Source organism: Sciurus carolinensis, chromosome 5 (assembly GCF_902686445.1).
Source record: "Sciurus carolinensis chromosome 5, mSciCar1.2, whole genome shotgun sequence".
NCBI classification, from domain to species: domain Eukaryota; kingdom Metazoa; phylum Chordata; class Mammalia; order Rodentia; family Sciuridae; genus Sciurus; species Sciurus carolinensis.
This window is the reverse complement of record NC_062217.1, coordinates 10,929,358-10,942,370: the sequence shown is the minus strand read 5'-3', so window position 1 is coordinate 10,942,370 and position 13,013 is coordinate 10,929,358. Positions and strand designations below refer to the sequence as shown.

Genomic DNA, 13,013 nt, shown 5'->3' with positions numbered 1-13,013 from the left:
TGTCCTTAAAATATGTGGAACCTTCACACAATTAAGAATATTCTAGTGTTTTCACAAAGCTGAGACATTTTGGTGGTGATGTTTGCCCTGGAGAATGTGAGACTTTACTTCAGCCCCAGGGTGTTATATCATTTGTCACTTCACTTTTGGTCTGTTTTTCTTTTCATCTCCACACTGAATTTTATTTCACTGGTTAGCTTGTATTGTCCATTAAATAAAGGATTGTAAAAATTTTACACCCCAAATGGAGGTGCTTGAGCAAAACAAAAATTCCTTTATAATATTGGAAATTGCTCTCTCAGGAACGAATGTCAGAACACATCTGAGATGGAAGGACTTTGTAACCATAGAACTACGCAGTTTTTGGGCACTGCTGGTCCAGGTCCCTCTTTTTCAGAAGAGGATGAGACACTGTCTGAAATACACTATAAAATTGGGTGTAGTAGATGAAATCAGGACATCTGCACCCAGAGAAACTGAAATGAGTATTGTCCTGTTCACCAAAATGCTGTTTTAAGAAAGCATGCATTTAAGAAAGCATTGCATGCCCACAGTGAAGTTCTGCTAATTATGTATTATAGAGGACGCTGACCCACTTACCCTAATTCTCACCTTAAAGTGAATTTTAAATGTGTGAGTGTGTGCGTGTGTATTTATATATTGATATATATATATATATATGTATATGTATATATGTATATATATAAATAAAATACTCCTATCCAAGATAAAATTTTAAAAGTACCACTGGATTCATGGTGAAAAGTGAGCCTCTCTTCCATCCCTGTTCCTCAGCCATTCTGTTCCACTTATGCATTTGTTCAGAGATTTTCTACATATGAAAAAAAAAAAAAAAAAAAAACCCACCACACCTGAGCTGGGTACCTGGTACACACCTGTAATCCCAGTGACTTGGGTGACTGAGGCAAGAGAATCACAAATTCAAGGCCAGGCTGAGTGACTTAGTAAGACCCTGTGTCAAAATTAAAATATTAAAATGACTGGAGATTTAGCATAGTGATAAAGTACCCCTGGGTTCAATTCCCAGTACCAAACCAACTAACCGACCCACCAACAACGAGTGGACAAAACCCACCACATATACGTTGTCATTTTTTTTTTCCTTAACAAATCATGGCATCTGTATATGCTATTCTATCCTTTCTTGGGGTTAGTTTTGTATCAGTACTTATACAGACGGCTCATTTTTAATGAAAGCGTCCCCTAAGTTTTTATATACCACAGAATAACTTTTTATACCATACAGTTTAAGGTAATCTTGGCTGGGTATAAAATGATGGGGCATCATTTCCTCTTATCAGTACTTGGACCATGTTTCTCTATAGTTTTCTGTATCGGTGATGCTCTTGGGTAATTAGGCTGACTCAATTTAGTTTTTTAATTTCTTGTGGTTTCTTATTTCTGCCTAAATATTCACATAATTTTTTCTTTAGTCTTAAAATCCATACATGTTATCAGTCTATAAATTGAAGGTTTATTTTAGAAAGTCTTATAATATGTTTCACTTTTACATTTATTCTTTATGCACATTTTATCCCCTTTCTTCCTCCTGCATATCTATTGTCTTTGTTACAAATTGCCTTTAGACTATTGGTTCTGTCGATTTTTGTTTTATATAATTTTTCCATGTCCTGGTATTTCTTTTTAGTCACATTCTATTTTTGGTTGCTACTTAATTTGGCTTTTATCTCTATAATGTTATTTTTCTCTTCATTTTTTTTTCTGAGTTCTACCAGCTTGATTTTCATTTCCTTCTGTTGTTGTATAATCTCTTCTTTGAACCTTTGTTTTTCTTCTTTGAATTTTTTTTTTTTTCTTGTTTTAAAGAAGGGTCACATTTCCTATGGTTGCCTTTGAGACTTTGGAGAATTATTTATCTGATCTCTTCCTGTGTTTCTTTGAGTAGTTCTTCTTGTGTTATATGCTCTTAATTTACCTGTTTTTCTTTATAATTTTTCCCCCAAATTGTATGTTGAGACACAGTGTTGGCTGTTTCTGATCATGGTTTGTGTTGTAGAGGAGGCTGGCTGGGAAGGCTGGCTGTGAGCGGGGGTTTGCAGCTTCTCCCTGGACCTGTGACCCTTGTCACCCCTCACCAGCACTGCTCATTTCCCATATGGAAAGGTTGGGTGGGGTTCTTTAAGGGAGTATCTCGGGGTTGCAGTAATGAAATGCCCCGTCCCCTCCTCATTGCTTCTTGTCACCCTTGCCTAGTGGCCTGGTGGGAAGGGGAGGGATGCACAGTAATGAGTATTCTCTCTCTGTCTGCACCCACCTTTCCGCGCTATTTCATTGTGGTTCAGAGAGGTCTCTGCCTCCCCTGTGGCTTATCCTAGGTTCACCCATTTGAGAATACATCAGCAGGGTCTTTGTAGCTCTTGGTGGGAATTGTGTACCTCGGAGGTTGGAGGCCCGAGAAGGCACCTGGTAGCTCTCAGCACAGTTCCTTCCCTCATTAAATTTTTGCAGATGTGTTTGTGTTTCATAGTTTATGACTTGGAATCATGATGTCACCCTGTTTCAGTTATATACGGAAATTACAAATTACACGCATTATCAGGTGTGCTAGGAAATGTGAGTTTTAAATTTTTCCATCTCATGTAGTCTTTCTTACAAGCCCTCTACAGTTAGCAGGGATAGGGGAAGAAAAACCTATGTGTAAACAGGATCTTGGCCCCTCTGGTGTGAACACCCTCTCTCAGGTAACCTGGTGTTCCAGGCCTCTAGCCCATCCCCAGCTTCCGAGTGTGGGCCTGGGAGGGGGCTTTGGGAATGGTGGTCAGAGCTGCCTGTGACGATGGCAGTGGCGATGCAGCTCAGACTCAGCGCTGTTCTTACTAAGTTGGTGCAGAGAGCCCGTTGAGGAATGAGGCACGTGCCCATTTGGGCTCTTCAGGCCTGTGGTGTTGAAGAGGTCCCTCTGCTGCCCTTCGTCCCTGCTTTTGTCCTGTAGTCGTGGAGTCGCCTATACCATGTGGTCTTCATCCTGACCCATGGCTTCGCTGTCGTCTAAGACATAGAAACTTCTGGATGCCAGGAATGGCACCCCAGGGGTTCTGTCCATCTTCTTCCTCCATCAGGGCCGTGCCCTCGCCCCATACCATCTTAGCAGTGCCTCCCCTGGACTGTGTCCTCAGCCTGGATATTTGCAGGGCACCTGATACTTGTCTTCCCTCCCTGCCATCCTCCTACCTGTTCCCAGGGGTCCAACAGAAAATAGTGAGGACTCTGCTATCTGATTTTAAAGAGTGAGTGTCTTTTAAGAGACGTGATGGGGGGTAGTTTCTAGGGATCATATATCTTGGGTCTGCTTCAGGTTTATTTAGAAATATTAAGTATCCCTTTGTTAAGTTGTCTACTATAGACTTAAAATAATAATGCTATTTTTTTTTTTCCTCTCATACTAATGGGTTATAATCATCAGTGAGTGGAAAAAAACTTTTATTACTTGTTATTTTAAATTAGCTTTTATTTTTTTCTTTTCAATTTCTTTTATGTTATTTGTGTGGAATTTAATTTTTTTCTCTTAAGAGTGTCTCTGCTTTGCAAGATTATGGGTCTTTTTTTTTTTTTTTTTTTTTTATTGTCATGAATGAGGACCTGACGAAATTGGTCACTTATGATTGATAAAAGTATGATAGAACTTTGCAAAGTTTGAATGATCTTTGGATATTCGACACCAAAGAATTTTGCCTAATTAAAGTCTGCTTAATTAAGATAACAATGCATAGTCCTTCATTAAAATTGCCACAGAAAAAGTTCTTCCTTGGTCCTTGGAGAGGATATTATATGCAAGCCCTGTTGCGTGGGTTGCAAAATGTCACTGGAATTTATATGCATTACTTGTCTAATTGCAATAAATGTGGCGTGTCCAGATAGGTTTCGAGTTAGATGGCTGTTTGTTACCTACTGGAAATTGCTTGAAGCCTCAGTACCCGGAGGCAGCTGTTCATAGGTCCTTCACCTCTCCCCAGAGATGGCTAGGAAGACTCTGTTGTTGGACCCTGTCTTTCAGGGCTGGAGCAGTAAACATGACAGGTTGTTGGGGAGCCATCTGTTTAAAATGGCTGCTGCTTTGTGTGCAGCAGTGAACTTGAGATCAGTTTCTGTCTTGCTTCGTGGTAATAGTCTTATTTGGTGTCACAACAGGTGGAAGTTGATGGGTCGAAACTAAACGTGACCAGTACGTGGAACCTGGCTTCGCCCTTATTGTCTGTCAACGTTGATGGCACTCAGAGGACTGTGCAGGTGAGTGTTGTGACGATCAGGAAGCCTTCCTCACATTCGAGATCCTTGTCAGTGCCCGTGTGGCTCCTACTCACAGACGTACTAAGGAAAAGCTGAATCTCATTCAGATTATTCTTTATATACTTGAAACCATTTTTCTTATTTTAGAGGATCTTTAGTTATATCTTATTCAGAGAAATTAATATTTTCTTTTTTTCAGGCAATTTTAGAAGGTTTCCGTGTTATATTTTGTTAAATAAAGAATCAGCAGTTTTCTTTGCCATTGTGGCTTTTTAGTTGTAAATTGTGATGCATTATTATCTTCCTTATCTGTGCAGCTGGAATGTTATAATATCAGATCAGCAAAAAATGAGCTATATAGATTGACGTTCTGCAGCACATGACTTTAAAAAAAAAAAAAAAAAACGAGTAATCTTAATTTGTTAACCTTTCTTTTCCCCCAAATGTAAAATGTTTTGCATTGAGGAGATGCCTTGAGACCTAGAGTTGAGAGAATGTTCTTTGTAATCAGTGACCCCTGTTTTAAAGTGGAAAACTATGGAAAGAGATTATCAAAATCTCCCCAAACACATGGAAAATGTGGTTATTATCTGAATAAAAATCACAAATCCTACAGCATTGAATGCTCATTCTTTAATTTGGTTTTACACAGAAAACTAATATTTAAAACTTAGACGAATGAAGAGCACCAGAGGTAAAGACTGTTCCTGATTCATATCTACCTCTAGTAAAGACTTCGGGGGAGAGGATTCCATTCACAGTAGCTATTTGATGGCTGAACTAATTTCCCAGCGAGGCCTCAGTTGGCTCTTATCTCTATGGTTTTAGGAAACCTTCAACTCTCACTACTGAGCCCTCCCTGTATTTTGACTTTAGTTTTTATGACTTGTCCCTGTATAATTTTTTTTCCATATTTTCTTCATATTCTAGCTCCCCATCTTATTTCATTTTCTAACTTACGTAAATGGAAATTATGAGATGAAACTCTTTGAGACCCTTGAAAGAAATATCACTACATAATTTCACACTACTTTTGATCCATTTATGATTGTCTTCAAAAATATAGTTGCTGCATTTGTTTGTGTTGAACTGAATATTTTCTGCAGTGAATGTTCTGGTTCAAGCAGTTATGTGCTTTGGCACATAGTGGGACCTCTTGGTGGTGAGAGGAAAGAGGCACCAAGTCCTCTCCTCAGGTCTGTGCTCTGTTGCTCTCAGCGACCCCCACCTGGACTTGCAGACCCTGGTCTCCAGGGCCTTTGCACATGGAGGATAGATGACTGGATATGTGTTCAGAATAATTACCCAGAAATATCCCCCTGAGCACAGGGGTGATGTTCAGCAAGTCTCTCTCCAGTCTTGTCAGTTCTTTGCTGTGGAGAGCATGACCGTATCTGAGATAAATGGTCCCTTAAAGGCAGATCCCTTGACTCTTAGGAAGAGGTCATTGCATCTAGTCAGTCCATTTTAATTGGAAGGAAATAAACTGGTAGAAAGCAGTAGATGGTGTATTGGAATAAAAGTCATTGACCAAAAAAAGACCAGAAAAGATTTTCCTTATGGAAGGGAATTTTGTCTACTTTCTGTGGTATTCAGTGCTAAATTTCCAAAATATAACGTGGACCCTGTGAAATTAATGTCAGCCATAGTAATCATAAATAATGTGTAGTGCTTCCAGTGTGTCAGGTATAGTTTGAGGCAGAGTGCATACATTAACTCCTTCAGTCTTCACGACTGTATGAAGTAGATACTATTGTTTATATTTTTATCAATGAAACCACTGAGGAGCAGAGAAACTAAGTAACTTGTTCAAGGTCACACAGCTAGAGAGAGAGAGCCCGGATTTAAATCCAGCAGTCTTTCTGTAGGATCCATGCTATGGTGAGCTAAGTAACTTCCCTATGAACACATGGCCAGGCAGAAGCTGAGCAGAAACTTAACCTTAGCACGGTGACCCCAGTGTACGTGTGAACAGTGTCTCGTTCAGCTTTTCTTGATTTCAGCTCTGTGTATTTGACCCCATGCTATCTTTGTTCTTCTGTGAGTTTCCTTACTGTCTGGCACTGTGTTCGTGAGATTGTTCTATGTTGATACATGTTAGCTTTGGTTTATTATTTCCATGCTCTGTGTTTGTGTTAGTCAGCATTCCATCACTATGACAAAATACCCGAGATAATTAACTTAGGAAAAGTTTATTGGGCTCACAGTTTTGGATGTTCCAGTCCATAATCAGGCAGACCCTTTGCCCGAGCCTCTTGGGCATGCTGGGTGGCATTCCAGAGAGCACATGGTAGAGAGAATGCTAACCTCATAGCCAGGCAGCAGAAGAGGAGGAAGAGAGACCAGGGTCCCACAGTCCTATAGGGACAAGCCCCACTGATCTCCCACTAGGGCCCATTTCCAAGGTCCTAACCCACTCCCAGTAGCACCACCTTGGGGACCAAGCCCTTTAACACATGAACTTCTGGGACACTCAATATCCAAATTATATTAATAGACAACAATATATTTGTTTTTTCTCTTCTAAATAGACATTTCTCTATTTTCATTATTTCATTGCCACAATGGTGCTTCTATCAAACTTTCCTCTCTTTTGTTTCCTCTTAAAATAAGAGTTTCTCTAGGGCATCTGGTGGTAGAGCATCTTGATCTCACACACCAGCACCGAACGTGCTTCTCCATGTGGCTGCACCAAAGTAAGGCGCCCACCCAAATCCTGGTGCTGATGGCATGATAAACGAACAGCTGGCCGACCTCACTCTGTACCTATTGCGTGGGCCTCTGGTTGCTCTAAGTACTTCAGACTCACTGGTTTATTTATTCCTAAGCAACCAGATAAGGCACTAGTGGAACACTCTATTTTGCTTGGGGAAATAGAGTGTGTAGAGGTTAAGTTGCTGCCCAGGGCATTCGCCTAGTGAATGGAAGAGCCAGAATCTAAGTCCAGGAATCTGTGTCCTTAATAATTTTACTTCAGATTCAGTGAACTCCTGATGTTCCCAGACTACTAAGGTTGCTCCTGACTGTGAGGAGTTTAAATGGTATCTCTTGTCATTTCAATGTATATTTTTGAGATTTTTAGTGATGAGTATTTTTGAAATATAGTTATTAGCATAATTATATATATAAATATATATATAATATATAGTTTAAAATATATTTTTTCTATAAAATGCCTATTCATGATTTTTTGCCCACTTTTTGAAATTGGATAATTTGCTTATTGATTGATAAAGGTTCTTTGTATGTTATGAACCCTGATCCTTTTTTTCGTTATGTATTCCTGAGAGCTTCTGCCAGTTTGTGCCTAGTGTTTATACTCTTTAGTTGTCCAGGTAAAGTTGTAAAGCAGAGATTTAATAACAGTGATTTCATTCTTTTGCTTTATGCTTCAGGCATTATATGTTTGTTTAAGCATCTATTTCTACTCTCACATTTATAAAGATATTTCCTAAGTGTGCTTTTTTTTTTTTTTTACTTTTATTTGCATTTATTTTATGCTGAATTATTCCCATGCCATTGGTTTGGTTTCTTTAGTTTCTTCTGGGATGTCTTTTTCTTCTGTGCAACCTCCTCTTCTGGTTTAGGAACAGCTTGTTCCTTTGCAGTGAGGATCTTCTCCCTGAGGCAGGGCAGCTCAGGCATGGGTTAATCCAATGCATGGCGGTGCATCATGGTGCCTTGTTCACCTGGATGTGTTCTATGACCAGAGAATCTACGTCTAAACCCTTGTCTTCAGCATTACTCTCTGCATTTTAAGCATATGCAGCAAAAATTCAGCACTTTTTTTGGGCAGGGGACACTGTCCCCGTATCCAGCCATACTCTTTGGCCTGGGCACACCTCCCAACTCCATGATTTTAACACCAGAATGGCACACATTGCTTCTTTTAAGTGACACCCTTCAGGTACTTGGAGGCTTTTCGGATTTGCATACCCTTAATGGCCACTTTTCGGATTTGCATACAGTTTCACAGGTGTTCTTAAAGTGAACACGAAGATTGAACCTCTTGATTTGCATGATTTTGTGGGTTTTCTGGATCAAGAGAGTAGTGGACCATTTTCACAGATGACCTCAGGCTGCTTGTAGGAAGAGCTTAACAGTGCTTTTTAAGTTACACTTTTCACACTTAAATCCTGAATCCCTGTGATCAGTTGTGTATGGTGTGAGTCAGAGATATCATTTCACTTATTAAAATATGGTTGGGCAGTAGTGCCAGTGCTGCTTGTTGGAGAGTCAGTTATTGGTGCCGTGATGTGCTTCCCAGTCACCTGTCAACAAAAAGATGACTCTTTCCTTAATGTGAAGCTCTGGTTGCCATATTTGCTTGCATGAGTTCCCAGCCAATTGCCCTCTTTCATTTTTCATTTATCCCTAGGGAACCCCTAACCACTTAAAGTGGTAAGAGGACTGTGCTTTGCAGGCCAAGGGCCTGAGATGAGGTACATTATTGAGATACACCTTAGAAAAGCAGGTCTGTGAAATGGAGTGGACTGGGAAACAGAGGCAGGGATGTATTGAGAGCCAAGCGTGGGGAAGGTTGGAGGAGCCAGATGGGAAAGGGAGGTTGAAGACCCCAATGACCAGAGCAGTATCAGCAAAACATTTTGCAGAGGAGAGTAAGATCCATCAAAGCCCTGTCATAGCCAGGCGTGGTAGTGCATGCCTGTAATCCCAGGAGGCTGAGGCAGGAAGATGGAGAGTTCAAAGCCAAACTCAGCAGCTCAGCGAGGCCCTGTCTGTAAATAAGATATAAAAAGGACTGGGGATGTGGCTCAGTGGTTAAGCACCCTGGGTTCAGTCCCTGGTACAAAAACAAAAACCCAAACCCTGTCCTGGCAGGGCGGCCTGCCTTCCTGTGCGGGAAGGCCCGGGCTGCAGGGAGAAGTGGCAAAGTTCTTTGACAGCGGCTGTGTCACTTCTCTGAGGCAAGTGGGTGCTCAGCCAGGTACTGGAAGTGCTGAAGAAAAGTCGTTGAGTTTGACAATGAGACTTGACCTTCGTGGGCGCCACGTGCAAGGCTTCTGCAGAAGTAGCCCCTGCGCGAGCAGAGGCTGCTCTCGTTTGGGCCGTCGTCTTTCCTTTCCTGCCGTCCAGCAGCCTTGCTGGCGAGTTTTGCAAATGATCCCACAGTCAGGGGGTTTACGTGGAAGAAGAGAGGGCCCTTTGTCCTTCTGGCTTCGTCTCCTCTTCCACTGCACAGCTGCCACGCGGGTCTCTCACAACTCCCAGGACGCAGCAAAGAGGAGCCTGGCAAGAGGAGCAGGAGTTGCCGTCTGCCCTTTGTTTTCTCCTGGACGTGGCGAATGTTGGAAGCCAGTTGGTGGCTCCAGGGGCACTTCTGCAGAGTCGGGGAATTCCACAGGACGTACAGCACGCCAGGTCTTTTCTGAGTTGACTCCAGGTGTTCTCATGAGACAGGGTCCCTGCTGATAACCCGGCCTGGTTCTCCTCTGCACAGTCCACATCCAGGCCACAAGAAGTAGTTATGAATCTTCGCTTCACCAAACCGGGGTATAGCTTGAGAGTGCGAACCTTTGTTCTTGCTCTGACACCAACTAGGGATTGACGGTCTTCCTTAGAATGCCTCAAGCCGCAGGAGATACATGGAGACTGTTTTAGCTGTTTCCCTGCTGTGACTAAAGGATCTGACCGACACAATTATGGGGGAGAAAAGGTTTATTTGAGGGCTCATGGTTTCAGAGGTCTCAATCCATAGCTGGCTCCATTCCTCAGGGCTCGAGGTGAGGCTGAACTTTATGGCGGAAGAGTGTGGCAGAGGGAAGCAGCTCACATGGTGATCAGGAAAACAGAGACTCCACTCAGCGAATACAAGTATGTACCCAGAGCCACGCCCCTGGTCCCACCTCCTCCAGCCACACCCTACTGTGGTTACCACTCAGTTAATCCCTATCAGGTGACTGATTCAATGTTGTGTTAAGACTCTCAAAATCCTCCGAATCTCCTTGCACTGTCTCACACATGAGCTTTTGAGGGACACCTCACACCTAAACCATAACAGAAACGAAGAGATTCTCATGAAGTCCTTTCACTTAGTGTTCAAACTCACATCCTTAGCTTGAGAGTTCCCTCCTTGTTAAGTTGTTTTGAACTCTGCGTCCTCTGGAGGGGCGAGATGGGCAGATGCTGTTGCGGGGTAGCTTCGCCTGGCACCTTTCCTAAAGGTGCGTGGGCACTTTGTACCTATGTCATTTTAATGCTGAATCCCTGTTATTGCATGGTAATGGCACCTAATTTTATTTTCTAATTAGATAATGAATATTTGGGAGGCAGCCTGTCTTTTGTTGAGAACTAGCTCCTTATTCGTCCAATCAGGTGCGCTGCCCGTGCACTTTCCTGGTTTTCATTGGTAAACCTCATTGGCTAAATCTTACTCATGAATTTCTTTAAAAATAAATTGTATTTTGTCATGTACCATCATTTGGATAATGAGTTCATAGGTTACTAACTTCCTTTAATTTGTCTAAATTAGCTATTTTGAGTTGACTTTGAATTCCTACTGCTTTCCCGAGTTCCTGGCATGTATAAATGCTCAATAATGAAATAGATGGGGCAGGCGAATGAATAGGTGGGCAGCCTCACATTTTAGGATTTCAGAAATAATATCTTGCCAGGGCACAGTGGTGCATGCCTATAAGCCCAGCTGCTTGGGAGGCTGAGGCAGGAGGATCAAAAATTCAAGGTCGGTCTCAGCATTTAGTGAGGTCCTAAGCAACTTAGTGAGTCCTGTCCCAAAATAAAAAGTAAAAAGGGTTGGGGGTGTGGCTCAGTGATTTAGGTACCCTGGGTTCAATCCCCAGCACCCACCCCCCAACCAAAAAAAAAAAAAAAAAGCTTTTTGAAAAGGTGTTTTTATCAGTTTTCTTTAATTCTTAATCTTTCTGCATTTGCAGAATTCATGTTCTATTAGTGAGGTGGTGAAGAATCACTGGTTTCCGTGAGAAAAAGCCTATGGAGAGGGCTTCTGAGGACCCACCCATCCACAGGCTCCTTGCTTATCAGTCACTTGCCTGAATTTGCTTGGGCAGCACCTGCACAGGGTTAGCGGGCAGTCCCACCGTTGCTAGGTAGGTGTCGGATAGCTGTGGGGAGGTGTAGATGCGGGTTTGCCTCCAGCTCTCCCCCACCCCGTCTTTATCGGAGGCGGGTGCACACTGTTCCTTCTTGGCTCTGCTGCTCTTTCTCTGGTGTCACTCGTTATTCAGTGCTCAGTGACGTCTGCTTCACATGGTCTTGACTCCACTGTATTCACCCAGCTGCTTCAAGTGCTTTTTCTCTTCTGACTTCAAGATCATGCTTTTGGAAAAACTCTGATCATTGTCCTAGCCACCAATGTAGATCCAGTGAAGCATCTAACTGAAAGGAGGTGGAGGTCATGTATTTTGAAATGAAATAATTTACAATAAGGAACAGGAGACATAGACATTGAAAACACTTGAAAATAAACAAAGGTCCCCATTAATCTTTAAAGTTTTTCCTATTTCTTCACCTAATAATTAAGCCAACTTTTACTCAAATGCTACCATTCATGGAAAATACAGTGACAGTATTTTGTATTTATTTGCTTTTTTATGCTGTGTACTTAGTGGTCTCTTCCTGTTTTCATTGCAGATGTAGACTTTCTATAATGATGTTTATTAATAGGTATTAATCAACTAATTGAGAACCTAGCAATCATTTCTCATAATTCTTTTGTGGAAAGATACATTCAGATTCCCAAATTACCTACATTAAAAGTTGTGGAATAAAATGATTTTTTCCAATAGAAGCCTAATACAAGCCATATAAGTAGTGATAAATTTCTTAGAGGTTATATTTTAAAAAGTAAGAAGAAGCCAGACGTGGTGGTACCTGCTTGTAATCCTGTTATCCCAGTGTCTCCAGAGGCTGAGGAGGGGATCTCAAGTCTGAGGCCAACCTCAGCAGCTTATGGAGACTGTCTCAAGATAAAAATTTTTAAAAGGGGACTGGGGATGTAGTGGCCCTGGGTTGAATCTCCAGTATTGCCAAAGAAAAGGGGGGGGGGGTACAAAATTAATTACACATATATATTTTGTGTATATAAATAACATTACATGTGTGTGTGTGTGGGTATATATATATATATATATATATGAGCAGTAGAACTTATATATACACACACACACACACACACACACACACACGGTGTGTCTATAGATTACTCACACACGTTTGTGTGTGTGTGGTGCTAGTGATGGAACCCGGGACTTCCCACATGCTAGTCAAGCACTCTACCACTGCCAAGCCTACTAATAAACTCTATTTAACTTAATATACACAAAAAGTTATTCCAACATGAAAAAATACAAAATGTTACTAATGTGACACCAGAAACAACACAGATGTCCAGCACGCCTGCAAGACTGCCATATCTTAAACAGCGGGACACTTGCAGTCCTACCAAATAATGAGTTGTCTTTAACAGACGAATGCATCATATTGCTTCAGTGTTTTAAATTAAAATAAAAAATTCCTTAAATTACATAAAATTGAAATTCCTTCATCCTGCCAGTCACATTTCAGGTTGTGGGTAGCCACACGTGGCTGACGTGGTTACTGGTTTAGACTACTCAGAAGCCAAACCCTTTGTAAACCAGAGCGTTTCAGATGAAACAGCAGCGGATAATTTTTTTCAAGTGTTCCCCCATGGGTCAACCACAGTTTTGGAAGTTATCATTTAAAAATGAATCGGAATAATGAAC

The 13,013-nt window shown here is 41.6% G+C and overlaps 1 protein-coding gene and 1 pseudogene across 2 annotated transcripts in view; one reads left to right on the top strand and one right to left on the bottom strand.

Annotated features, from left to right (window-relative positions):
- The window catches only part of Pcca (propionyl-CoA carboxylase subunit alpha), a 358,996-nt gene that overhangs the window by 271,727 nt on the left and 74,256 nt on the right, over positions 1-13,013 (top strand). The window contains exon 20 of one of the 2 annotated variants that reach the window (XM_047554213.1): positions 4,171-4,273. In XM_047554213.1, the coding sequence (XP_047410169.1) occupies positions 4,171-4,273 (103 nt within the window). Of the gene's footprint in view, positions 1-4,170; positions 4,381-13,013 lie in introns of those variants that run through there. The other variant, XM_047554212.1, reaches the window with a different exon arrangement.
- Positions 7,765-8,329, bottom strand: LOC124984770 (60S ribosomal protein L17-like; annotated as a pseudogene).